Source organism: Xenopus tropicalis, chromosome 2, assembly GCF_000004195.4.
Source record: "Xenopus tropicalis strain Nigerian chromosome 2, UCB_Xtro_10.0, whole genome shotgun sequence".
Classification (NCBI taxonomy): Eukaryota; Metazoa; Chordata; class Amphibia; order Anura; family Pipidae; genus Xenopus; species Xenopus tropicalis.
In genome coordinates this window covers 482,096-509,521 of record NC_030678.2, presented here as the reverse complement: position 1 = coordinate 509,521, position 27,426 = coordinate 482,096, and the positions used below count along the sequence as shown (strand labels likewise).

At 57.3% G+C, this 27,426-nt stretch overlaps 2 protein-coding genes across 2 annotated transcripts in view; both read right to left on the bottom strand.

Annotated features, from left to right (window-relative positions):
• Positions 1–890: 890 nt before the first annotated feature.
• LOC116408725 (immunoglobulin superfamily member 3-like) lies at positions 891–22,270 on the bottom strand. The gene is made up of 6 exons (XM_031896397.1): positions 21,943–22,270; positions 17,605–17,994; positions 8,875–9,279; positions 4,229–4,624; positions 3,657–4,058; positions 891–1,489 (listed from the first exon to the last, which is right to left on the bottom strand). The coding sequence occupies exons 1-6, from the start codon at positions 22,100–22,102 to the stop codon at positions 1,215–1,217; spliced, it is 2,028 nt and encodes a 675-aa protein (XP_031752257.1). The 5' UTR covers positions 22,103–22,270; the 3' UTR covers positions 891–1,214.
• A 4-nt stretch (positions 22,271–22,274) lies between these two features.
• Positions 22,275–27,426, bottom strand: part of LOC116408892 (immunoglobulin superfamily member 3-like) — a gene marked incomplete at its 3' end in the record, with an annotated part of 45,976 nt that continues 40,824 nt past the window's right edge. The window contains exons 4-5 of the mRNA XM_031897230.1: positions 23,079–23,456; positions 22,275–22,336 (exon numbers count right to left, since the gene is read on the bottom strand). Coding sequence (XP_031753090.1) covers positions 22,275–22,336; positions 23,079–23,456 — 440 coding nt within the window. The remainder of the gene's footprint in view (positions 22,337–23,078; positions 23,457–27,426) is intronic.

The window sequence follows — 27,426 nt, the reverse complement described above, 5'->3', positions numbered from 1 at the left end:
TTGATGAGCTGGCTGGAGCTGGTAGGTTGCTGGGGGCAGTTCCTATTGATGAGCTGGCTGGGAGCTGATAGGTTGCTGGGGGCAGTTCCTATTGATGAGCTGGCTGGGAGCTGATAGGTTGCTGGGGGCAGTTCCTATTGATGAGCTGGCTGGGAGCTGATAGGTTGCTGGGGGCAGTTCCTATTGCTGAGCTGGCTGGGAGCTGATAGGTTGGTGGGGGCAGTTCCTATTGCTGAGCTGGCTGGGAGCTGATAGGTTACTGGGGGCAGTTCCTATTGCTGAGCTGGCTGGGAGCTGATAGGTTGCTGGGGGCAGTTCCTATTGCTGAGCTGGCTGGGAGCTGATAGGTTGCTGGGGCAGTTCCTATTGCTGAGCTGGCTGGGAGCTGATAGGTTGCTGGGGCAGTTCCTATTGCTGAGCTGGCTGGGAGCTGATAGGTTGCTGGGGGCAGTTCCTATTGCTGAGCTGGCTGGGAGCTGATTGATAGGTTACTGGGGGCAGTTCCTATTGCTGAGCTGGCTGGGAACGGATAGGTTGCTGGGGGCAGTTCCTATTGCTGAGCTGGCTGGGAACGGATAGGTTGCTGGGGGCAGTTCCTATTGCTGAGCTGGCTGGGAACGGATAGGTTGCTGGGGGCAGTTCCTATTGCTGAGCTGGCTGGGAGCTGATAGGTTGCTGGGGGCAGTTCCTATTGCTGAGCTGGCTGGGAACGGATAGGTTGCTGGGGGCAGTTCCTATTGCTGAGCTGGCTGGGAACGGATAGGTTGCTGGGGGCAGTTCCTATTGCTGAGCTGGCTGGGAACGGATAGGTTGCTGGGGGCAGTTCCTATTGCTGAGCTGGCTGGGAGCTGATAGGTTACTGGGGGCAGTTGCCTATTGCTGAGCTGGCTGGGAGCTGATAGGTTGCCTGGGGCAGTTCCTATTGCTGAGCTGGCTGGGAGCGGATAGGTTGCTGGGGGCAGTTCCTATTGCTGAGCTGGCTGGGAACGGATAGGTTGCTGGGGGCAGTTCCTATTGCTGAGCTGGCTGGGAGCTGATAGGTTGCTGGGGGCAGTTCCTATTGCTGAGCTGGCTGGGAGCTGATAGGTTGCTGGGGGCAGTTCCTATTGCTGAGCTGGCTGGGAGCTGATAGGTTGCTGGGGGCAGTTCCTATTGCTGAGCTGGCTGGGAACGGATAGGTTGCTGGGGGCAGTTCCTATTGCTGAGCTGGCTGGCTATGCTGTTGTCGCTTCATACTGGGCTAGTCCCATTGGTTCCCTCTCCTCGGTCTCGGCGCCCCCATTTATAGGGGGATCGGCCATATTGGTAAAAAACCAAAGTCCCCTGTGGCCCTTCTGGCCTTTCACCCTGGTGGAGCCGACCCTTCTGCCCCAACGTCTGCCCCACAAAATCAGCATTATGGTGACCAATAGGAGCAGCAGCACTGTGGCCCCCAGGAGCAAGTGGAAAATGGAGGCAACCGTGCAAATCTGGGCGGAGCCTGACTGATCTGGGGAGGCAAAATAAACCTTTTATGTACATGTGCGACTCACACTCACCCCTGCACTCACACTCACCCCTGCACTCACACTCACCCCTGCACTCACACTCACCCCTGCACTCACACTCACCCCTGCACTCACACTCACCCCTGCACTCACACTCACCCCCTGCACTCACCCCTACACTCACACTCACCCCTGCACTCACACTCACCCCTGCACTCACACTCACCCCTGCACTCACACTCACCCCTGCACTCACACTCACCCCTGCACTCACACTCACCCCTACACTCACACTCACCCCTGCACTCACACTCACCCCTGCACTCACACTCACCCCTGCACTCACACTCACCCCTGCACTCACCCCTGCACTCTGACTCACCTCTGCACTCACACTCACCCCTGCACTCACACTCACCCCTGCACTCACCCCTGCACTCACACTCACCCCTGCACTCACACTCACCCCTGCATTCACACTCACCCCTGCACTCGACTCCATCCCCTGCACTCACCCCTGCACTCGGACTCACCCCTGCACTCACACTCACCCCTGCACTCGGACTCACCCCTGCACTCACACTCACCCCTGCACTCACACTCACCCCTGCACTCACACTCACCCTGCACTCACACTCACCCTGCACTCACACTCACCCCTGCACTCACACTCACCCCTGCATTCACACTCACCCTGCACTCACCCCTCACTCGACTCACCCCTGCACTCACCCCTGCACTCGGACTCACCCCTGCACTCACACTCACCCTGCACTCACCCGCACTCACACTCACCCCTGCACTCACACTCACCCCTGCACTCACACTCACACCCTGCACACTCACCCCTGCTACTCACACTCACCCCTGCACTCGGACTCACCCCTGCACTCACCCCTGCACTCGACTCACCCCTGCATTCACACTCACCCCTGCACTCGGACTCACCCCTGCACTCACCCCTGCACTTGACTGCACCCTGCACTCCCCTGCACTCACCTCACCCCTGCACTCACACTCCCCTGCACATCGACTCACCCCCTGCACTCGAACTCACCCTGCATCACCCTGGCACTCACCCCTGCACTCGGACTCACACTCACCTGCACTCGGACCTCACCCCTGCACTCACCCCTGCAACTTGGACTCAGCCCCTGGCACTCACCCCTGCACCTCGGACTCACCCCTGCACTCACACTGCACCCCTGCCACTCATACTCCACCCCTGGCACTCACACTCACCCCTGCACTCACCCTCACTGCCCTGCACTCACCCCTGCACTCACACTCACCCCTCACTCACACTCAGCGCAATGCACTCACCCGCTGCACTCGGACTCACCCCTGCACTCACCTCTGCACTCGGACTCCACCCTGCCCTCCACACTCACTCCGCCTGCACTCATACTCACCCCTGCACTCACACTCACCCCTGCACTCACCCTCACCCCTGCACTCACACTCACCCGCCGGAATTCACACTCACCCCTGCATTCACACTCACCCCTGCACTCACATTCACCCCTGCACTCATACTCACCCCTGCACTCACACTCACCCCTGCACTCACACTCACCCCTGCACTCCCATTCACCCCTGCACTCACCCTCACCCCTGCACTCACCCTTGCACTCACACTCACCCCTGCACTCACCCTCATCCCTGCACATTACTCACCCCTGCACTCACACTCACCCTTGCACTCACCCTCACCCCTGCACTCACCCTCACCCCTGCACTCACCCTCACCCCTGCACTCACCCCTGCACTCACACTTGCACTCACACTCACCCCTGCACTCACCCTCACCCCTGCACATTACTCACCCCTGCACTTGCACTCACCCTCACCCCTGCACTCACCCTCACCCCTGCACTCACACTCACCCCTGCACTCACACTCACCCTTGCACTCACACTCACCCCTGCACTCACCCTCACCCCTGCACATTACTCACCCCTGCACTCACACTCACCCCTGCACTCACCCTCACCCCTGCACTCACACTCACCCCTGCACTCACACTCACCCTTGCACATTACTCACCCCTGCACTCACACTCACCCTTGCACTCACCCTCACCCCTGCACTCACACTCACCCCTGCACTCACACTCACCCCTGCACTCACACTCACCCCTATAGAGGTACTGTACAACATGGCACATACCTGGCAGGAAGGTGACAGAAATATTCCCAGCCCTGCGCTCAGTGTGTAGATATGGGGTTCCTCGGGGGCTGGACAACCACTCGCTCACTCTGCAGTGATAGGTTCCTGAACTGCCCAATCCAGGCTGCATGATCCTGAGCAGGAAGAGAAGCTTTGAAGGTCTCTCAAACTGGAGCTGGGAGCCCTCTAGCTCCCCCTGTCTGGGGTATGTAAACTGCCCCTCATAACTGACTGCAAACAGCAACTGCTCCTGCTGCCCGGGGCCCGAAGATTTCCACCAGGCCACAGAGAGGGCAGAACCAGTACCGGAGAGGCTGAGAACCTGGCAGGGCAACGTGATATTCTGCCCCCCCTGCAGGGCAAGTAGGGTCAGGTTGGTGCTGTTCAGAGTAAGGCCGGCCCCTGGAATATAAAGGGAATGAGATTGGTGAGAAATGGCTGCACTTACAGGGGGTACTGGGAGTTGTGGTGCCTGGAGGGCCAAAGCTTGTCAGGGGCCCAACCCCCCCCCCCCCCCAGTGCAACATGAGCGCAAGGAATAGGGGGGCTCATTCACTCCAACTGCTTCTCACCTGGGGCAATAACTTTGAGCTTGTGGAACCCGGAACTGTCGGCAGCCTTGGGCCTCCACTCCTCTTCCTCGGGCCCCAGCCTCCACTCCTCCACATGGCAATGGTAGAGTCCAGCATCCTCCTGCCCCACTCTCTGCAGGATCAGACTGTAATTACCCCGGGTTGGGGCCACCAGGCGCAGGCGTTTGGCCAGTGACTCCTCAGACACAGTCACCCCGTCCCAACCTGCCTGATAGATGAGCCGGGAGGTTCCGGAGCCCGAGGCCATAAAGTACCAGGACAATGAGTACCTAAAGGCCAAGCTCCTTACGTCCCCCAGGGGGCAGTGCAGCGCCACATCCTCTGCCTCTGTCACTTCTACCGTCGTGTTCATCTTGGGAATATGCAGCGTCTCTTCTGGGGAGACATCATAGAGAGAGTGGTGAGGTGGGGTGGTCACATGACAGCGAGACTGGTGCCTCAATATGAGATGTACAGTATGGGAGGATAGAGGCTGAATATGAGACATGTCGGAGACTGGAGTCTGAATATGAGACATGTGGGAGACTGGAGTCTGAATATGAGACATGTGGGAGACTGGAGGCTGAATATGAGACACGTGGGAGACTGGAGTCTGAATAAGAGACACGTGGGAGACTGGAGGCTGAATATGAGACATGTGGGAGACTGGAGTCTGAATATGAGACACGTGGGAGACTGGAGTCTGAATATGAGACACGTGGGAGACTGGAGGCTGAATATGAGACATGTGGGAGACTGGAGTCTGAATATGAGACACGTGGGAGACTGGAGTCTGAATATGAGACACGTGGGAGACTGGAGTCTGAATATGAGACACGTGGGAGACTGGAGGCTGAATATGAAACATGTGGGAGACTGGAGGCTAATTATGAGACACGTGGGAGACTGGAGGCTGAGATATGAGACACGTGGGAGACTGGAGGCTGAATATGAGACACGTGGGAGACTGGAGTCTGAATATGAGACACGTGGGAGACTGGAGGCTGAATATGAGACAAGTGGGAGACTGGAGTCTGAATATGAGACACGTGGGAGACTGGAGTCTGAATATGAGACACGTGGGAGACTGGAGGCTGAATATGAAACATGTGGGAGACTGGAGGCTGAATATGAGACACGTGGGAGACTGGAGGCTGAATATGAGACATGTGGGAGACTGGAGTCTGAATATGAGACGTATGGGAGACTGGAGGCTGAATATGAAAAATGTGGGAGACTGGAGGCTAATTATGAGACACGTGGGAGACTGGAGGCTGAATATGAGACACGTGGGAGACTGGAGGCTGAATATGAGACAGGTGGGAGACTGGAGTCTGAATATGAGACACGTGGGAGACTGGAGGCTGAATAAGAGACACGTGGAAGACTGGAGTCTGAATACGAGACACGTGGGAGACTGGGATGGAGTCTGAATATGAGACACGTGGGAGACTGGAGGCTGAATATGAAACATGTGGGAGACTGGAGTCTGAATATGAGACACGTGGGAGACTGGAGTCTGAATATGAGACACGTGGAAGACTGGAGGCTGAATATGAGACACCTGGGAGACTGGAGGCTGAATATGAGACACCTGGGAGACTGGAGGCTGAATATGAGACACCTGGGAGACTGGAGGCTGAATATGAGACACGTGGGAGACTGGAGGCTGAATATGAGACGTATGGGAGACTGGAGTCTGAATATGAGACACGTGGGAGACTGGAGGCTGAATATGAGACACGTGGGAGACTGGAGGCTGAATATGAGACATGTGGGAGACTGGAGGCTGAATATGAGACACGTGGGAGACTGGAGCTGAATATGAGACATGTGGGAGACTGGAGCTGAATATGAGACATGTGGGAGACTGGAGGCTAAATATGAGACACGTGGGAGACTGGAGGCTGAATATGAGACACGTGGGAGACTGGAGGCTGAATATGAGACACGTGGGAGACTGGAGGCTGAATATGAGACACGTGGGAGACTGGAGGCTGAATATGAGACACGTGGGAGACTGGAGGCTGAATATGAGACATGTGGGAGACTGGAGGCTGAATATGAGACGTGTGGGAGACTGGAGGCTGAATATGAGACGTGTGGGAGACTGGAGGCTGAATATGAGACACGTGGGAGACTGGAGGCTGAATATGAGACGTATGGGAGACTGGAGGCTGAATATGAGACATATGGGAGACTGGAGGCTGAATATGAGACACGTGGGAGACTGGAGGCTGAATATGAAAAATGTGGGAGACTGGAGGCTAATTATGAGACACGTGGGAGACTGGAGGCTGAATATGAGACACGTGGGAGACTGAGGCTGAATATGAGACACGTGGGAGACTGGAGGCTGAATATGAGACACGTGGGAGACTGGAGGCTGAATATGAGACACGTGGGAGACTGGAGGCTGAATATGAGACATGTGGGAGACTGGAGTCTGAATATGAGACACGTGGGAGACTGGAGGCTGAATATGAGACACGTGGGAGACTGGAGGCTGAATATGAGACACGTGGGAGACTGGAGGCTGAATATGAGACACGTGGGAGACTGGAGGCTGAATATGAGACACGTGGGAGACTGGAGGCTGAATATGAGACACGTGGGAGACTGGAGGCTGAATATGAGACACGTGGGAGACTGGAGGCTGAATATGAGACGTATGGGAGACTGGAGGCTGAATATGAGACACGTGGGAGACTGGAGGCTGAATATGAGACACGTGGGAGACTGGAGGCTGAATATGAGACACGTGGGAGACTGGAGGCTGAATATGAGACATGTGGGAGACTGGAGGCTGAATATGAGACACGTGGGAGACTGGAGGCTGAATATGAGACGTATGGGAGACTGGAGGCTGAATATGAGACACGTGGGAGACTGGAGGCTGAATATGAGACACGTGGGAGACTGGAGGCTGAATATGAGACACGTGGGAGACTGGAGGCTGAATATGAGACACGTGGGAGACTGGAGGCTGAATATGAGACGTATGAGAGACTGGAGGCTGAATATGAGACGTATGAGAGGACTGGAGGCTCTGGAATATGAGACACGTGGGAGACTGGAGGCTGAATATGAGACACGTGGGAGACTGGAGGCTGAATATGAGACGTATGGGAGACTGGAGGCTGAATATAACACGTGGGAGACTGGAGGCTGAATATGAGACACGTGGAGACTGGAGGCTGAATATGAGACACGTGGGAGACTGGAGGCTGAATATGAGACACGTGGGAGACTGGAGGCTGAATATGAGACGTATGAGAGACTGGAGGCTGAATATGAGACGTATGAGAGACTGGAGGCTGAATATGAGACGTATGGGAGACTGGAGGCTGAATATGAGACACGTGGGAACTGGAGGCTGAATATGAGACACGTGGGAGACTGGAGGCTGAATATGAGACACGTGGGAGACTGGAGGCTGAATATGAGACATGTGGGAGACTGGAGGCCTGAATATGAGACACGTGGGAGACTGGAGGCTGAATATGAGACGTATGGGAGACTGGAGGCTGAATATGAGACACGTGGGAGACTGGAAGGCTGAATATGAGACACGTGCGGAGACTGGAGGCTCTGATATGAGACAGCGTGGGAGACTGGAGGCTGAATATGAGACACGTGGAGACTGGAGGCTGAATATGAGACGTATGAGAGACTGGAGGCTGAATATGAGACGTATGAGAGACTGGAGGCTGAATATGAGACACGTGGGAGACTGGAGGCTGAATATGAGACACGTGGGAGACTGGAGGCTGAATATGAGACGTATGGGAGACTGGAGGCTGAATATGAGACACGTGGGAGACTGGAGGCTGAATATGAGACACGTGGGAGACTGGAGGCTGAATATGAGACACGTGGGAGACTGGAGGCTGAATATGAGACACGTGGAGACTGGGGAGGCTGAATATGAGACGGTTCATTTTTTTTTGTATGAGAGACTGGAGGCTGAATATGAGACGTATGAGAGACTGGAGGCTGAATATGAGACGTATGGGAGACTGGAGGCTGAATATGAGACACGTGGGAGACTGGAGGCTGAATATGAGACACGTGGGAGACTGGAGGCTGAATATGAGACACGTGGGAGACTGGAGGCTGAATATGAGACGATACTGGGAGACTGGAGGCTGAATATGAGACGTATGAGAGACTGGAGGCTGAATATGAGACACGTGGGAGACTGGAGGCTGAATATGAGACGTATGAGAGACTGGAGGCTGAATATGAGACACGTGGGAGACTGGAGGCTGAATATTGAGACGTATGAGAGACTGGAGGCTGAATATGAGACGTATGGAGACTGGAGGCTGAATATGAGAACGTATGAGAGACTGGAGGCTGAATATGAGACGTATGGGAGACTGGAGGCTGAATATGAGACGTATGGGAGACTGGAGGCTGAATATGAGACGTATGAGAGACTGGAGGCTGAATATGAGACGTATGGGAGACTGGAGGCTGAATATGAGACGTATGGGAGACTGGAGGCTGAATATGAGACGTATGGGAGACTGGAGGCTGAATATGAGACGTATGGGAGACTGGAGGCTGAATATGAGACGTATGGGAGACTGGAGGCTGAATATGAGACGTATGGGAGACTGGAGGCTGAATATGAGACTTACCTGAATCTCTGAATTGCACAGGGACCGGCCTGGAGTTCTTCTCTCCCAGTTTGGCCCAGTTCCCCGACCCTTCCAAGAGCCACTCGCTCGCTGCACACTGGTAGGAACCCCATTGGCCCTGACTGGGCCTGATGATGCGCAGGGTGTAGGTGTCGGGGGGGTGTCTCTCGCTGAGGATTCTGGGTCTCAGGGCAGGGGGGAGCTCGGAGCCGTAGGTCAGGAACCCTTCCTGGGTGGAACTTACTATCTCCTGGGCTGCGGCGCCACCGGGGGGAAGGAACCGCCATGTGACTCTCATCTGGGCCCCGGGGACCCTGGAGTGGGCGTGGCAGGAAATGCTCATCTCATCCTGTCCCCTGGCGAGGAGCAGCTCCGCGGGGGCGGTCTCCAACTGTATCTGGCTCTCTGGGAACAACAGGGGCAAAAACACCATTTCCTCCCAGCGTTTCTACTGCCCCAGAAAGGGTAAATAATGCTTCCTACGTAGGCCCCTTCCTTGTACCTATCTAATGTATCTGCCAGTACCACTGATTCAGGGGGGGATCCCACAACTTCCCAGCCCCCCCTGTAACTCCCCTTCCTTGTACCTATCTAATGTATCTGCCAGTACCACTGATTCAGGGGGGGGTCCCACAACTTCCCAGCTCCCCCCTGTAACTCCCCTTCCTTGTACCTATCTAATGTATCTGCCAGTACCACTGATTCAGGGGGGGGGTCCCACAACTTCCCAGCCCCCCCTGTAACCCCCCTTCCTTGTACCTATCTAATGTATCTGCCAGTACCACTGATTCAGGGGGGGGGTCCCACAACTTCCCAGCCCCCCCTGTAACTCCCCTTCCTTGTACCTATCTAATGTATCTGCCAGTACCACTGATTCAGGGGGGGGGGATTCTACAACTTCCCAGCCCCCCCCTGTAACTCCCCTTCCTTGTACCTATCTAATGTATCTGCCAGTACCACTGATTCAGGGGGGGGATCCCACAACTTCCCAGCCCCCCTGTAACCCCCCTTCCTTGTACCTATCTAATGTATCTGCCAGTACCACTGATTCAGGGGGGGGATCCCACAACTTCCCAGCCCCCCTGTAACTCCCCTTCCTTGTACCTATCTAATGTATCTGCCAGTACCACTGATTCAGGGGGGGGATCCCCACAACTTCCCAGCCCCCCCCCTGTAACCCCCCTTCCTTGTACCTATCTAATGTATCTGCCAGTACCACTGATTCAGGGGGGGGGATCCCACAACTTCCCAGCCCCCCCTGTAACCCCCCTTCCTGTACCTATCTAATGTATCTGCCAGTACCACTGATTCAGGGGGGGATCCCACAACTTCCCAGCCCCCCCTGTAACTCCCCTTCCTTGTACCTATCTAATGTATCTGCCAGTACCACTGATTCAGGGGGGGGATCCCACAACTTCCCAGCCCCCCCTGTAACTCCCCTTCCTTGTACCTATCTAATGTATCTGCCAGTACCACTGATTCAGGGGGGGATCCCACAACTTCCCAGCCCCCCTGTAACTCCCCTTCCTTGTACCTATCTAATGTATCTGCCAGTACCACTGATTCAGGGGGGGGGGGGGTCCCACAAACTTCCCAGCCCCCCCTGTAACCCCCCTTCCTTGTACCTATCTAATGTATCTGCCAGTACCACTGATTCAGGGGGGGGGGGGGATCCCACAACTTCCCAGCCCCCCCTGTAACTCCCCTTCCTTGTACCTATCTAATGTATCTGCCAGTACCACTGATTCAGGGGGGGGGGGGTCCCACAACTTCCCAGCCCCCCTGTAACTCCCCTTCCTTGTACCTATCTAATGTATCTGCCAGTACCACTGATTCAGGGGGGGGGCCCACAACTTCCCAGCCCCCCTGTAACTCCCCTTCCTTGTACCTATCTAATGTATCTGCCAGTACCACTGATTCAGGGGGGGGGGTCCCACAACTTCCCAGCCCCCCCTGTAACCCCCCTTCCTTGTACCTATCTAATGTATCTGCCAGTACCACTGATTCAGGGGGGGGGATCCCACAACTTCCCAGCCCCCCTGTAACTCCCCTTCCTTGTACCTATCTAATGTATCTGCCAGTACCACTGATTCAGGGGGGGTCCCACAACTTCCCAGCCCCCCTGTAACCCCCCTTCCTTGTACCTATCTAATGTATCTGCCAGTACCACTGATTCAGGGGGGGGGAGTCCCACAACTTCCCAGCCCCCCCTGTAACTCCCCTTCCTTGTACCTATCTAATGTATCTGCCAGTACCACTGATTCAGGGGGGGGGATCCCACAACTTCCCAGCCCCCCCTGTAACCCCCCTTCCTTGTACCTATCTAATGTATCTGCCAGTACCACTGATTCAGGGGGGGGGATCCCACAACTTCCCAGCCCCCCCCTGTAACTCCCCTTCCTTGTACCTATCTAATGTATCTGCCAGTACCACTGATTCAGGGGGGGGGATCCACAACTTCCCAGCCCCCCTGTAACCCCCCTTCCTTGTACCTATCTAATGTATCTGCCAGTACCACTGATTCAGGGGGGATCCCACAACTTCCCAGCCCCCCCTGTAACCCCCTTCCTTGTACCTATCTAATGTATCTGCCAGTACCACTGATTCAGGGGGGGATCCCACAACTTCCCAGCCCCCCCCTGTAACTCCCCTTTCTTGTACCTATCTAATGTATCTGCCAGTACCACTGATTCAGGGGGGGGGGATCCCACAACTTCCCAGCCCCCCTGTAACTCCCCTTCCTTGTACCTATCTAATGTATCTGCCAGTACCACTGATTCAGGGGGGGGGGAGTCCCACAACTTCCCAGCCCCCCTGTAACTCCCCTTCCTTGTACCTATCTAATGTATCTGCCAGTACCACTGATTCAGGGGGGGGGATCCCACAACTTCCCCAGCCCCCCTGTAACTCCCCTTCCTTGTACCTATCTAATGTATCTGCCAGTACCACTGATTTCAGGGGGGGGGGATCCACAACTTCCCAGCCCCCCTGTAACCCCCCTTCCTTGTACCTATCTAATGTATCTGCCAGTACCACTGATTCAGGGGGGGGGATCCCACAACTTCCCAGCCCCCCCTGTAACTCCCCTTCCTTGTACCTATCTAATGTATCTGCCAGTACCACTGATTCAGGGGGGGGGATCCCACAACTTCCCAGCCCCCCCTGTAACTCCCCTTCCTTGTACCTATCTAATGTATCTGCCAGTACCACTGATTCAGGGGGGGGGGATCCCACAACTTCCCAGCCCCCCCTGTAACCCCCCTTCCTTGTACCTATCTAATGTATCTGCCAGTACCACTGATTCAGGGGGGGGATCCCACAACTTCCCAGCCCCCCCTGTAACTCCCCTTCCTTGTACCTATCTAATGTATCTGCCAGTACCACTGATTCAGGGGGGGATCCCACAACTTCCCAGCCCCCCTGTAACTCCCCTTCCTTGTACCTATCTAATGTATCTGCCAGTACCACTGATTCAGGGGGGGGATCCCACAACTTCCCAGCCCCCCCCCTGTAACCCCCCTTCCTTGTACCTATCTAATGTATCTGCCAGTACCACTGATTCAGGGGGGGGGATCCCACAACTTCCCAGCCCCCCTGTAACTCCCCTTCCTTGTACCTATCTAATGTATCTGCCAGTACCACTGATTCAGGGGGGGGATCCCACAACTTCCCAGCCCCCCTGTAAACTCCCCTTCCTTGTACCTATCTAATGTATCTGCCAGTACCACTGATTCAGGGGGGGGATCCCACAACTTCCCAGCCCCCCTGTAACTCCCCTTCCTTGTACCTATCTAATGTATCTGCCAGTACCACTGATTCAGGGGGGGATCCCACAACTTCCCAGCCCCCCCCCTGTAACTCCCCTTCCTTGTACCTATCTAATGTATCTGCCAGTACCACTGATTCAGGGGGGGGGATCCCACAACTTCCCAGCCCCCCCTGTAACTCCCCTTCCTTGTACCTATCTAATGTATCTGCCAGTACCACTGATTCAGGGGGGGGGGATCCCACAACTTCCCAGCCCCCCCTGTAACTCCCCTTCCTTGTACCTATCTAATGTATCTGCCAGTACCACTGATTCAGGGGGGGGATCCCACAACTTCCCAGCCCCCCTGTAAACTCCCCTTCCTTGTACCTATCTAATGTATCTGCCAGTACCACTGATTCAGGGGGGGATCCCACAACTTCCCAGCCCCCCCCTGTAACTCCCCTTCCTTGTACCTATCTAATGTATCTGCCAGTACCACTGATTCAGGGGGGGGATCCCACAACTTCCCAGCCCCCCCTGTAACTCCCCTTCCTTGTACCTATCTAATGTATCTGCCAGTACCACTGATTCAGGGGGGGATCCCACAACTTCCGCAGCCCCCCTGTAAACTCCCCTTCCTTGTACCTATCTAATGTATCTGCCAGTACCACTGATTCAGGGGGGGGGTCCCACAACTTCCAGCCCCCCTGTAACTCCCCTTCCTTGTACCTATCTAATGTATCTGCCAGTACCACTGATTCAGGGGGGGGGATCCCACAACTTCCCAGCCCCCCCTGTAACTCCCCTTCCTTGTACCTATCTAATGTATCTGCCAGTACCACTGATTCAGGGGGGGGATCCCACAACTTCCCAGCCCCCCTGTAACTCCCCTTCCTTGTACCTATCTAATGTATCTGCCAGTAACACTGATTCAGGGGGGGGATCCCACAACTTCCCAGCCCCCCCTGTAACTCCCCTTCCTTGTACCTATCTAATGTATCTGCCAGTACCACTGATTCAGGGGGGGGGATCCCACAACTTCCCAGCCCCCCCTGTAACTCCCCTTCCTTGTACCTATCTAATGTATCTGCCAGTACCACTGATTCAGGGGGGGGATCCCACAACTTCCCAGCCCCCCCTGTAACTCCCCTTCCTTGTACCTATCTAATGTATCTGCCAGTACCACTGATTCAGGGGGGGGATCCCACAACTTCCCAGCCCCCCCTGTAACCCCTCCTTCCTTGTACCTATCTAATGTATCTGCCAGTACCACTGATTCAGGGGGGGGGGTCCCACAACTTCCCAGCCCCCCTGTAACTCCCCTTCCTTGTACCTATCTAATGTATCTGCCAGTACCACTGATTCAGGGGGGGGGGAATCCCACAACTTCCCAGCCCCCCCTGTAACCCCCTTCCTTGTACCTATCTAATGTATCTGCCAGTACCACTGATTCAGGGGGGGGGGATCCCACAACTTCCCAGCCCCCCCTGTAACTCCCCTTCCTTGTACCTATCTAATGTATCTGCCAGTACCACTGATTCAGGGGGGGGGTCCCACAACTTCCCAGCCCCCCCTGTAACCCCCCTTCCTTGTACCTATCTAATGTATCTGCCAGTACCACTGATTCAGGGGGGGGATCCCACAACTTCCCAGCCCCCCCTGTAACCCCCCTTCCTTGTACCTATCTAATGTATCTGCCAGTACCACTGATTCAGGGGGGGGATCCCACAACTTCCCAGCCCCCCCTGTAACTCCCCTTCCTTGTACCTATCTAATGTATCTGCCAGTACCACTGATTCAGGGGGGGGGATCCCACAACTTCCCAGCCCCCCTGTAACTCCCCTTCCTTGTACCTATCTAATGTATCTGCCAGTACCACTGATTCAGGGGGGGGATCCCACAACTTCCCAGCCCCCCCTGTAACTCCCCTTCCTTGTACCTATCTAATGTATCTGCCAGTACCACTGATTCAGGGGGGGGGATCCCACAACTTCCCAGCCCCCCCTGTAACTCCCCTTCCTTGACCTATCTAATGTATCTGCCAGTACCACTGATTCAGGGGGGGGGATCCCACAACTTCCCAGCCCCCCTGTAACTCCCCTTCCTTGTACCTATCTAATGTATCTGCCAGTACCACTGATTCAGGGGGGGGGATCCCACAACTTCCCAGCCCCCCTGTAACTCCCCCTTCCTTGTAACCTATCTAATGTATCTGCCAGTACCACTGATTCAGGGGGGGGATCCCACAACTTCCCAGCCCCCCCTGTAACTCCCCTTCCTTGTACCTATCTAATGTATCTGCCAGTACCACTGATTCAGGGGGGGTCCCACAACTTCCCAGCCCCCTGCTTGTACCTATCTAATGTATCTGCCAGTACCACTGATTCAGGGGGGGGTCCCACAACTTCCCAGCCCCCGTAACTCCCCTTCCTTGTACCTATCTAATGTATCTGCCAGTACCACTGATTCAGGGGGGGATCCCACAACTTCCCAGCCCCCCCTGTAACTCCCCTTCCTTGTACCTATCTAATGTATCTGCCAGTACCACTGATTCAGGGGGGATCCCACAACTTCCCAGCCCCCCCTGTAACTATCTAATGTATCTGCCAGTACCACTGATTCAGGGGGGGGATCCCACAACTTCCCAGCCCCCCTGGCTACCTATCTAATGTATCTGCCAGTACCACTGATTCAGGGGGGGGTCCCACAACTTCCCAGCCCCCCTGTAACTCCCCTTCCTTGTACCTATCTAATGTATCTGCCAGTACCACTGATTCAATCCCACAACTTCCCAGCCCCCCGTAACTCCCCTCCTTGTACCTATCTAATGTATCTGCCAGTACCACTGATTCAGGGGGGGGATCCCACAACTTCCCAGCCCCCCTGTAACTCCCCTTGCCTATTCTAATTATCTCCAGTTACCACTGATTCAGGGGGGGGACCACAACTTCCAGCCCCCCTTAACTCCCCTTACCTCTTAACATGGAACCTCCTTTACTCTAATCTGATTGGCTCCCTGCTGTCTGCTGGGAGAGGCTACTAGTGAAGAAAGCATCAGAGAGTTTATTCTATGGCCCCCTTATATATTTATATATAGTGACCCCCCCTTAACTGCCCCCCCCCAGTGTAACCAATCCCAACTGGGCCAGCCTTTCCCCATAACTGAGCCCATTCCCTTTATCAGCTTAGTCGCTCTTTCCCTGTACTTTCCTCTATTTCATTACTGCCCCCCCTTATATATTTATATATAGTGACCCCCCCCTTAACTGCCCCCCCCAGTGTAACCATCCCAACTGGCCAGCCTTTCCCCATAACTGGAGCCCATTCCCTTTATCAGCTTAGTCGCTCTTCCCTGTACTTTCTCTATTTCATTACTGCCCCCCCCTTATATATTTATATATAGTGGACCCCCCCTTAACTGCCCCCCCCCCCCCCAGTGTAACCAATCCCAACTGGGCCAGCCTTTCCCCATAACTGAGCCCATTCCCTTTATCAGCTTAGTCGCTCTTCCCTGTACTTTCTCTATTTCATTACTGCCCCCCCCTTATATATTTATATATAGTGACCCCCCCTTAACTGCCCCCCCCCCCCCAGTGTAACCAATCCCAACTGGGCCAGCCTTTCCCTATAACTGAGGCCCATTCCCTTTATCAGCTTAGTCGCTCTTCCCTGTACTTTCTCTATTTCATTACTGCCCCCCCTTATATATTTATATATAGTGACCCCCCCCCATAACTGCCCCCCCCCCCAGTGTAACCAATCCCAACTGGGCCAGCCTTTCCCCATAACTGAGACTTTCCATACCCTTTACCAGCTTAGTTGCCCTTCTCTGGACCCTCTCTAACTCAATAATGTCCCGTTTGAGCACTGGAGACCAAAACTGAACAGCATATTCTAGATGGGTCAGTACCAGCGCTCTGTAAAGGGGAAGAATAACCCCCTCCCCGACAAATCTCTGCCCCGTTTCACACAGTACAAACCCGTTTGCCCCTTACAGCTGCTGCCTGGTGTTGCCCACTAAGCCACGTTTATTACCCACAAGTGGCTGTAGATGAGCTGCAGAGCCAGTGAGTGGTTTGTGGGCAGTTCCTGTGCCACCGGGGGGGTAGATACAGAGCTGCACGTCGCTGTGCCACCGGGGGGGGGGTAGATACAGAGCTGCACGTCGCTGTGCCACCGGGGGGGTAGATACAGAGCTGCACGTCGCTGTGCCACCGGGGGGGTAGATACAGAGCTGCACGTCGCTGTGCCACCGGGGGGGTAGATACAGAGCTGCACGTCGCTGTGCCACCGGGGGGGGTAGATACAGAGCTGCACGTCACTGGGGGTTGCGGTGCCACAGAGACAGCCCCAGGAAACCAGTGAGAGCGCCAGACACAGACAGTCTCACCAACATCCTCATTTCACAGGAACCGGCCGGTTGCCTCACTGCCCCCTACACACACACTCTCGCACATCTGCCCCCCCCCCCCAAAGCTTTGCTGCCCCTACCTACTCCCCCCCCGGGGGTATCTGGGGCACAGACTTACAGTACACCCTGGCCACCCCTTCTGTACTTATGTCAGGCCGTGCCACCCCCTACTGTACCTATACCAGGCAGTGCCACCCCCTACTGTACCTATGCCAGGCTGTGCCACTCCCTACTGTACCTATGCCAAGCTGTGCCACCCCCTACTGTACCTATTCCAGGCTGTGCCACCCCCTACTGTACCTATGCCAGGCTGTGCCACCCCCTACTGTACCTATGTCAGGCTGTGCCACCCCCTACTGTACCTATGCCAGGCTGTGCCACCCCCTACTGTACCTATGCCAGGCTGTGCCACCCCTACTGGACCTATGCCAGGCTGTGCAACCCCCTACTGTACCTATGCCAGGCTGTGCTACCCCCTACTGTATCTATGTCAGGCTGTGCCACCCCCTACTGTTCCTATGCCAGGCTGTGCCACCCAGAGGAATACCTACCAACGTGAGTAAGTTCATACCTGGTACAGTGACTCGGATGGCGAGCCTGTTGGAGGTGGCATCGGATTGGTCGCTGAGAATGCCCACCTTACAGTAGTACAAGCCGGCCTGCCCTCTCTCGATGTTATAGACCGTTAGGGTGGAGGTGCCAACGCTTATGCCCAGCTCGACCTTTCCCTGGAAGCCGGGCATACTGTCGTGCCAGGCCATGGTGCCCGTGTAGTGCCTCTGTACCAGCTGCTGGAACTCCCCACTGGCATCAGAGCTGTTCCGGTAGTGCCAGGACCAAGACATGGGTTTGCCAAGCAGGGAATACCCAGTGCCAACTGATACCCTACAGCTCAGCCGGATTGTGCTGCCAGCGACCACCTGTGAGCTCCGCACACTGAGACCCACTGAGAGGGAGGGGCCTGCGGGGAGAGCAAGAGTGAGCAGTATGGCATCATGGGAAGGGAAGGAGGGAGGGGCCTGTGGGGAGAGCAAGAGTGAGCAGTGTGGCATCATGGGAATGTAAGGAGGGAGGGGCCTGTGGGGAGAGCAAGAGTGAGCAGTATGGCATCATGGGAATGGAAGGAGGGAGGGGCCTGTGGGGAGAGCAAGAGTGAGCAGTGTGGCATCATGGGAATGTAAGGAGGGAGGGGCCTGTGGGGAGAGCAAGAGTGAGCAGTATGGCATCATGGGAATGGAAGGAGGGAGGGGCCTGTGGGGAGAGCAAGAGTGAGCAGTATGGCATCATGGGAATGTAAGGAGGGAGGGGCCTGTGGGGAGAGCAAGAGTGAGCAGTGTGGCTTCATGGGAATGTAAGGAGGGAGGGGCCTGTGGGGAGAACAAGAGTGAGCAGTATGGCATCATGGGAAGGGAAGGAGGGAGGGGCCTGTGGGGAGAGCAAGAGTGAGCAGTGTGGCTTCATGGGAATGTAAGGAGGGAGGGGCCTGCGGGGAGAGCAAGAGTGAGCAGTGTGGCATCATGGGAATGGAAGGAGGGAGGGGCCTGTGGGGAGAGCAAGAGTGAGCAGTATGGCATCATGGGAATGTAAGGAGGGAGGGGCCTGCGGGGAGAGCAAGAGTGAGCAGTGTGGCATCATGGGAATGGAAGGAGGGAGGGGCCTGTGGGGAGAGCAAGAGTGAGCAGTATGGCATCATGGGAAGGGAAGGAGGGAGGGGCCTGTGGGGAGAGCAAGAGTGAGCAGTGTGGCATCATGGGAATATAAGGAGGGAGGGGCCTGTGGGGAGAGCAAGAGTGAGCAGTGTGGCATCATGGGAAGGGAAGGAGGGAGGGGCCTGCGGGGAGAGCAAGAGTGAGCAGTATGGCATCATGGGAATATAAGGAGGGAGGGGCCTGTGGGGAGAGCAAGAGTGAGCAGTGTGGCATCATGGGAAGGGAAGGAGGGAGGGGCCTGTGGGGAGAGCAAGAGTGAGCAGTATGGCATCATGGGAATATAAGGAGGGAGGGGCCTGTGGGGAGAACAAGAGTGAGCAGTGTGGCATCATGGGAAGGGAAGGAGGGAGGGGCCTGTGGGGAGAGCAAGAGTGAGCAGTGTGGCATCATGGGAAGGGAAGGAGGGAGGGGCCTGTGGGGAGAGCAAGAGTGAGCAGTGTGGCATCATGGGAATGTAAGGAGGGAGGGGCCTGTGGGGAGAGCAAGAGTGAGCAGTGTGGCATCATGGGAAGGGAAGGAGGGAGGGGCCTGTGGGGAGAGCAAGAGTGAGCAGTGTGGCATCATGGGAATGTAAGGAGGGAGGGGCCTGTGGGGAGAGCAAGAGTGAGCAGTGTGGCATCATGGGAAGGGAAGGAGGGAGGGGCCTGTGGGGAGAGCAAGAGTGAGCAGTATGGCATCATGGGAATATAAGGAGGGAGGGGCCTGTGGGGAGAACAAGAGTGAGCAGTATGGCATCATGGGAATATAAGGAGGGAGGGGCCTGTGGGGAGAACAAGAGTGAGCAGTATGGCATCATGGGAAGGAGGGAGGGGCCTGTGGGGAGAACAAGAGTGAGCAGTGTGGCATCATGGGAAGGAGGGAGGGGCCTGTGGGAGGGAGGGGCCTGTGGGAGGGTGGGGCCTGCGGGGAGAGCAAGAGTGAGCAGTGTGGCATCATGGGAATGTAAGGAGGGAGGGGCCTGTGGGGAGAACAAGAGTGAGCAGTGTGGCATCATGGGAAGGGAAGGAGGGAGGGGCCTGTGGGAGGGAGGGGCCTGTGGGAGGGTGGGGCCTGCGGGGAGAGCAAGAGTGAGCAGTGTGGCATCATGGGAAGGGAAGGAGGGAGGGGCCTGTGGGGAGAGCAAGAGTGAGCAGTATGGCATCATGGGAATATAAGGAGGGAGGGGCCTGTGGGGAGAACAAGAGTGAGCAGTGTGGCATCATGGAAGGGAAGGAGGGAGGGGCCTGTGGGGAGAGCAAGAGTGAGGAGTATGGCATCATGGGAAGGGAAGGAGGGAGGGGCCTGTGGGGAGAGCAAGAGTGAGCAGTATGGCATCATGGGAATATAAGGAGGGAGGGGCCTGTGGGGAGAACAAGAGTGAGCAGTGTGGCATCATGGGAATGTAAGGAGGGAGGGGCCTGTGGGGAGAAAAAAGAGTGAGCAGTGTGGCATCATGGGAAGGGAAGGAGGGAGGGGCCTGTGGGAGGGAGGGGCCTGTGGAGGGTGGGGCCTGCGGGGAGAGCAAGAGTGAGCAGTGTGGCATCATGGGAAGGGAAGGAGGGAGGGGCCTGTGGGGAGAGCAAGAGTGAGCAGTATGGCATCATGGGAATATAAGGAGGGAGGGGCCTGTGGGGAGAACAAGAGTGAGCAGTGTGGCATCATGGAAGGGAAGGAGGGAGGGGCCTGTGGGGAGAGCAAGAGTGAGCAGTATGGCATCATGGGAAGGGAAGGAGGGAGGGGCCTGTGGGGAGAGCAAGAGTGAGCAGTATGGCATCATGGGAAGGGAAGGAGGGAGGGGCCTGTGGGGGAGAGCAAGAGTGAGCCAGTGTGGCATCGATGGGAAGGGAAGGAGGGAGGGCCTGTGGGGAGAGCAAGAGTGAGCAGTGTGGCATCATGGGAAGGGAAGGAGGGAGGGGCCTGTGGGGAGAGCAAGAGTGAGCAGTATGGCATCATGGAAGGGAAGGAGGGAGGGGCCTGTGGGGAGAGCAAGAGTGAGCAGTGTGGCATCATGGAAGGGAAGGAGGGAGGGGCCTGTGGGGAGAGCAAGAGTGAGCAGTATGGCATCATGGAATATAAGGAGGGAGGGGCCTGTGGGAGAGAACAAGAGTGAGCAGTGTGGCATCATGGGGAAGGGAAGGAGGGAGGGGCCTGTGGGGAGAGCAGAGTGAGCAGTATGGCATCATGGGAAGGAAGGAGGGAGGGGCCTGTGGGGAGAGCAAGAGTGAGGCAGTATGGCATCATGGGAAGGAAGGGAGGGGCCTGTGGGGAGAGCAAGAGTGAGCAGTATGGCATCATGGGAAGGGAAGGAGGGAGGGGCCTGTGGGGAGAGCAAGAGTGAGCAGTATGGCATCATGGGAATGTAAGGAGGGAGGGGCCTGCGGGAAGAGCAAGAATGAAACAGTATGGCATCATGGGAATGTAAGGAGGGAGGAGCCAGAGTAGGAGGCGGGCACTTAATGAGTGAATTAAGGAATAAACCCCAAATGCCCAGAGAGTAAAGGGTACGTTGCAGGGGCAGATAATACTGATACAGGGGCAGATAATACTGACACAGGGGCAGATAATACTGACACAGGGGCAGATAATACTGACACAGGGGCAGATAATACGGACACAGGGGCAGATAATACGGACACAGGGGCAGATAATACGGACACAGGGGCAGATAATACTGACACAGGGGCAGACAATACTGACACAGGGGCAGATAATACGGACACAGGGGCAGATAATTACGGACACAGGGGCAGACAATAACTGACACAGGGGCAGATAATACGGGACACAGGGGCAGATAATACGGACACGGGGCAGATAATACTGACACAGGGGCAGACAATACTGACACAGGGGCAGACAATACTGACACAGGGGCAGATAATACGGACACAGGGGCAGATAATACGGACACAGGGGCAGACAATACTGACACAGGGGCAGATAATACGGACACAGGGGCAGATAATACTGATACAGGGGCAGATAATACTGACACAGGGGCAGACAATACTGACACAGGGGCAGATAATACGGACACAGGGGCAGATAATACGGACACAGGGGCAGATAATACGGACACAGGGCAGATAATACTGACGCAGGGGCAGATAATACTGACACGGGCAGATAATACTGACACAGGGGCAGATAATACTGACACAGGGGCAGATAATACTGACGCAGGGGCAGATAATACTGACGCAGGGGCAGAAGGGACTTACCCAGTGGGGTGACATCCAGCTCCCTCTCTGCACTCCGAGTGCCCATTCTGCTCCAGTTGGAGTCCTGCCCTATGTGCCACTCCGTGGCCTGGCACGTGTATTTGCCCCTGTCTCTTGCCCCCACCTGCCCCACTGTCAGAGAGAAGAGCCCCCCCTCCATCTTCTGTGCCAGCAGGAGCCCCTTGTTGTGCCGCTCCCGGTACGTCTGTCCCACCACTAGGGCCCCGTCCCGCTGTAATGAGAGCAGCTCTGCCCTCTGCCCATCGGGCCCCGTCAGGTACCAACTCAGGGCCAGCGACCCGGAATATCCTGCCACCTGGCACTGGACTTGCACCGGAACTCCCCTCATACACCGGCTGTACAGCAGTGCCGAGTACCACCCGCAGCTCACTCTCTGTGGCAGGAAAGAGACACAACCTTATTGCCAGACCTGGGGGAGCCCCGGTACCCAACCGACTGGGGGAAACCCCGTTTACCCATGAACTGGGGAAAACCCCGTACCCACCGACTGGGGGAACCCCCGTAGCCCACCGACTGGGGGAACCCCGTACCCACCGACTGGGGGAACCCCGTACCCACGACTGGGGGAACCCCGTACCCATGAACTGGGGAAACCCCGTACCCACCGACTGGAGGAACCCCGTACCCATGAACTGGGGGAACCTCGTACCCACAAACTGGGGGAACCTCGTACCCACAAACTGGGGGAACCTCGTACCCACAAACTGGGGGAACCTCGTACCCACAAACTGGGGGAACCTCATACCCACAAACTGGGGGAACCTCGTACCCACGAACTGGGGGAACCTCATACCCACAAACTGGGGGAACCTCATACCCACAAACTGGGGGAACCTCGTACCCACAAACTTGGTGACCTCGTACCCACAAACTGGGGGAACCCCGTACCCACGAACTGGGGGAACCTTGTACCACAAACTGGGGGAACCCCGTACCCACGAACTGGGGGAACCTCGTACCCACGAACTGGGGGAACCTCGTACCCACGACTGGGGGAACCTCCTACCCACAAACTTTATTCCCAGCAGGCCTAGTTACCCCTGTGGCTGTGAGAGGGTACATTCCCAGCAGGCCTAGTTACCCCTGTGGCTGTGAGAGGGTACATTTCTCATTACCTTTATGTGCCACAATGATAGACACGGGGGCTGAGGTTTTGCTCCTTGTTGCCCCCTGAGCTGCTCCTTCCTCAGAGACCTGACAGGCATAGGAGCCTCCATCTTCCCTAAGGGCCTGGCTGATCCGTAAGTACCAGGACACCAGGGTTCTTCTTCCTACAGAGAGTTGCCCCAGGGTATTTCTTGCCCCAAAGTGCCCTTCGACGGAGAGGATGCCTGAGGGGGGCAGGGAGACCACTTTCTTACTGTCCAGCAGCCACGTGACATGGAAAAGGCGCCCAGATGGCTCCAGGGTGTGGATGGAGCAAGTGACCAGTAGGGGGCTCCCGGGGGGGATGGGGGAGTCGGCAGCCTGGGCCTCAACCTCAAAATCATTTCCTGAAATGAAAAATATTGTCTGTAATTTCCCAGAATCCCATGCTGTTTATTCTCAATCCCTCTGTAGGCCAAACTGGCGTATACAGTGCCATGCAGGGCAACGGGGCCAACAGTGGGGTCTCCCCTGGGTATGGAACAATGTGCAACGGGGCCAACAGTGGGGTCTCCCCTGGGTATGGAACAATGTGCAAAGGGGCCAACAGTGGGGTCTCCCCGGGGTATGGAACAATATGCAATGGGGCCAACAGTGGGGTCTCCCCGGGGTATGGAACAATGTGCAATGGGGCCAACAGTGGTTCCCGGGCTATGGAACAATGTGCAAATGGGGCCAACAGTGGGGTCTCCCGGGGTATGGAACAATGTGCAACGGGGCCAACAGTGGGGTCTCCCGGGTAATGAACAATGTGCAACGGGGCCAACCAGTGGGTCTCCCCGGGGTATGGAACAATGTGCAATGGGGCCACAGTGGGGTCTCCCCGGGGTATGGAACAATGTGCAACGGGCCAACAGTGGGGTCTCCCCTGGGTATGGAACAATGTGCAACGGGGCCAACAGTGGGGTCACCCCGGGTTGGAACAATGTGCAATGGGGCCAACAGTGGGGTCTCCCCGGTTATGGAACAATGTGCAATGGGGCCAACAGTGGGGTCTCCCGGGGTATGGAACAATGTGCAATGGGGCCAACAGTGGGGTCTCCCCTGGGTATGGAACAATGTGCAAGGCCAACCAGTAGGTCTCCGCCGCGGTATGAACACATAGCAATGTCTGCCAAACAGTGGGTTCTCCCCGCCGGGTATGCAACAATGTGCAATGCCAAAACAGTGCTCCCCCTGGGTATGGAACAATATGCAAATGGCCAACAGTGGTCTGCCAGGTGCAAAATGTTTCCCCTGTATACTTTATCTGTAGTCAGAGGGCGGCTATGCGATTTGCGCCCGGGCCTGCATTCACTGCCCCCGAGGAAGAAAACTGTTATCCTTACAGTCCGCTCATCCCCCGATCCCTACGTCCGGCTCATCCCCCGATCCCTACAGTCCGGCTCATCCCCCCCGACTCCTACATCCGGCTCATCCCCCCGATTCCCTCAGTCCGGCTCATCCCCCCGATCCCTACAGTCCGCTCATCCCCCCCGATCCCTACAGTCCGGCTCATTCCCCCCCGATCCCTACAGTCCCGTCACCCCCCATCCACAGTCCGGCTTCATCCCCCCGATCCCTACAGTCGCTCATTCCCCCCGCATCCCTACATCCGCGTCATCCCCCCCCATCCCTACAGTCCGGCTCATCCCCCCATCCCTACAGTCCCGGCTCATCCCCCCCCCCCCATTCCCTTACAGTCCTGGCTCATCCCCCACCGATGCCCTACAGTCCGGCTCATCCCCCCCCCCCCCGATCCCTACAGTTCGCTCATCCCCCCTATCCCTTACATCCGGCTCATCCCCCCACCTACAGTCCGCTCATCCCCCCGATCCCTACAGTCCGGCTCATCCCCCCCCCCCCGATCCCATACAGCTTCGGTGCTCATCCCCCCGATCCCTACAGTTCCGCTCACCCCCCCACCCCGATCCCTACATCCGGCTCATCCCCCTCCCGATCCCTACAGTCCGGCTCATCCCCCCCCGATCCCTACAGTCGCTCATCCCCCCCGATCCCCTTACAGCCGGCTCATCCCCTTCCGATCCCTACAGTCCGGCTCCATCCCCCACCCGATCCCTACAGATCCGGCTCATTCCCCCCGATCCCTTTACAGTCCGGCTATCCCCACCCGACCCTACAGTCCGGCTCATCCCCCCCGATCCTACATCCGGCTCATCCCCCCGATCCCATACAGTGCCGGCTCATCCCCCCCGATCCCTTACAGTCCGGCTCATTCCCCCCCGATCCCTACAGTTCCGGCCCTCATCCCCCCCCGATCCCTACAGTCGGCTCATCCCCCGCCAGCATCCCTACATCGCTCATCCCCCCCCCCCGATCCCTACGATCCGGCTCATCCCCCCGATCCTCAGTCCGCTCATCCCCCCCCCCAGATCCCTACAGTTCGGCTCATCCCCCCCGATCCCTTACAGTCCGCTCATCCCCGCCGACCCTACCATCCGGTCATCCCCCCCCCCCCATTCCCTACAGGTTCGGTCAGCCCCCCCCGATCCCTACAGTCCGGCTCATCCCCCACCCCGATCCCTACAGTCCGCTATCCCCCCGATCCTACAGTCGGCTCATCCCCCCGATCCCTTACAGTCCGGCTCATCCCCCCCCCCCCCGATCCCCTGACATCCGGGCTCATCCCCCCCCGATCTCCCCTACAGATCCGGCTCATTCCCCCCCCCGGAGATCCCTACAGTCCGGCTCATTCCCCCCCCATCTACAGTCCGCTCATCCCCCCCCCATCCCTACATCTGGCTCATCCCCCCCCCCGATCCTACAAGTCCGGCTCATCCCCCCCCCCATCCCTACAGATCCGGCTATCCCCCCCCCCCATCCTACAGTCCGCTCATTCCCCCTCCCCCCATCCCTACAGTCCGGCCTCATCCCCCCCCCCATCCCTACAGTCCGCTCATCCCCCCGATCCCTACAGTCCGCTTCATCCCCCCCCGATCCCCTACAGTCCGGCTCATATCCCCCCGATCCCTAAGTCCGGCTCATCCCCCCCCCCCCGATCCCTACAGTCCGCTCATCCCCCCCGAGATCCCTACCAGTCCGGCTCATCCCCCCCGATCCCTACAGTCCGGTCTCGGCTCATCCCCCCCCCCGCCACGATCCTCTACAGTCAGCTCATCCCCCCCCCCCCCCCCCCGATCCTACAGTTCGGCTCATCCCCCCCCGATCCCTACAGTCTGGCCTCATCCCCCCCCCCCCGATCCCTACAGTCCGGCTCTTCCCCCCCGATCCCTACAGTCCGGCTCATCCCCCCCCCCCCGCATCCCTACAGTCCGCTCATCCCCCCCCAAGGACCCTACAGTCGCTCATCCCCCCCCCCCGATCCCTACAGTCCGGCTCATCCCCCCCCCGATTCCCTACAGCCGGCTCATCCCCCCCCCCCGATCCTACAGTCCCGCTCACCCCCCCCCGATCCCTGACAGTCCGGCTCATCCCCCCCCCCGATCCCTACAGTCCGCTCACCCCCCCCCCGATCGCCTACAGTCCGGCTTCATCCCCCCGATCCTACGGTCCGGTCTCATCCCCCCCCGATCCCTTAACAGGTCCGCTCATCCCCCCCCGAATTACCCTACAGTCCGGCTCATCCCCCCCGATCCCCTACAGTTCCGCTCATCCTCCCGATCCCTACATCCGTTCTCATCCCCCCCCGATCCCTACAGTCCGGGCTCATCCCCCCGAATCCCTACATCCGGCCTCAATCCCCCGATCCCTACATGTCCGGCCTCATCCCCCCCGATCCCTAACAGTCGGCCATCCCCCCGATCCTTACATGCTCCGGCTCATGCCCCATCCTACAGTCGGCTCATCCCCCGATCCACAGTCCGGCTCATCCCGCCCCGATTCCCTACAGTCCGGCTCATCCCCCCCCGGTATCCCTACAGTCCGGTCTCCCCCCCGATCCCTACAGTCCGGCTTCATCCCCCCCGATCCCTACAGTCCGGCTCATGCCCCAGGCCTGATCCCTTTACAGTCCGCTATCCCCCCATCTACAGTCCGCTCATCCCCCGTCCCTACAGTCCGACTCATCCCCTCCGATCCCTACAGTCCGGCTCATCCCCCCGTATCCCTACCAGACCAGGCTCATCCCCCCCCGATCCCTACATGCCGGCTCATCCCCCCCGTATCCCTACAGTCCGCCTCATGCCCCCGATCCCTACAGTCCGCCTCATCCCCCCCATCCTACATCCGGCTCATCCCCCCGATCCCTACAGTCCGGCTCATCCCCCCCCGATCCTACAGTCCGGGCTCATGCCCCCCGACCCTACAGCCCGGCTCATCCCCCCGATCCCTACAGTCGGCATCCTCCCCCGGATCCCT

What these genes read in the sequence shown, in the direction of transcription:
- LOC116408725 (XM_031896397.1), bottom strand. Translation starts at nt 22,102, where the DNA reads ATGGAGGGGGGGCTCTTCTCTCTGACAGTGGGGCAGGTGGGGGCAAGA. An exon ending in CATCCGAGTCACTGTACCAG is followed by an intron (nt 9,280 to 17,604) that starts GTATGAACTTAC and finishes TGTTGTTCCCAG; the next exon opens with AGAGCCAGATACAGTTGGAG. An exon ending in TGTGCAATTCAGAGATTCAG is followed by an intron (nt 4,625 to 8,874) that starts GTAAGTCTCATA and finishes ATGTCTCCCCAG; the next exon opens with AAGAGACGCTGCATATTCCC.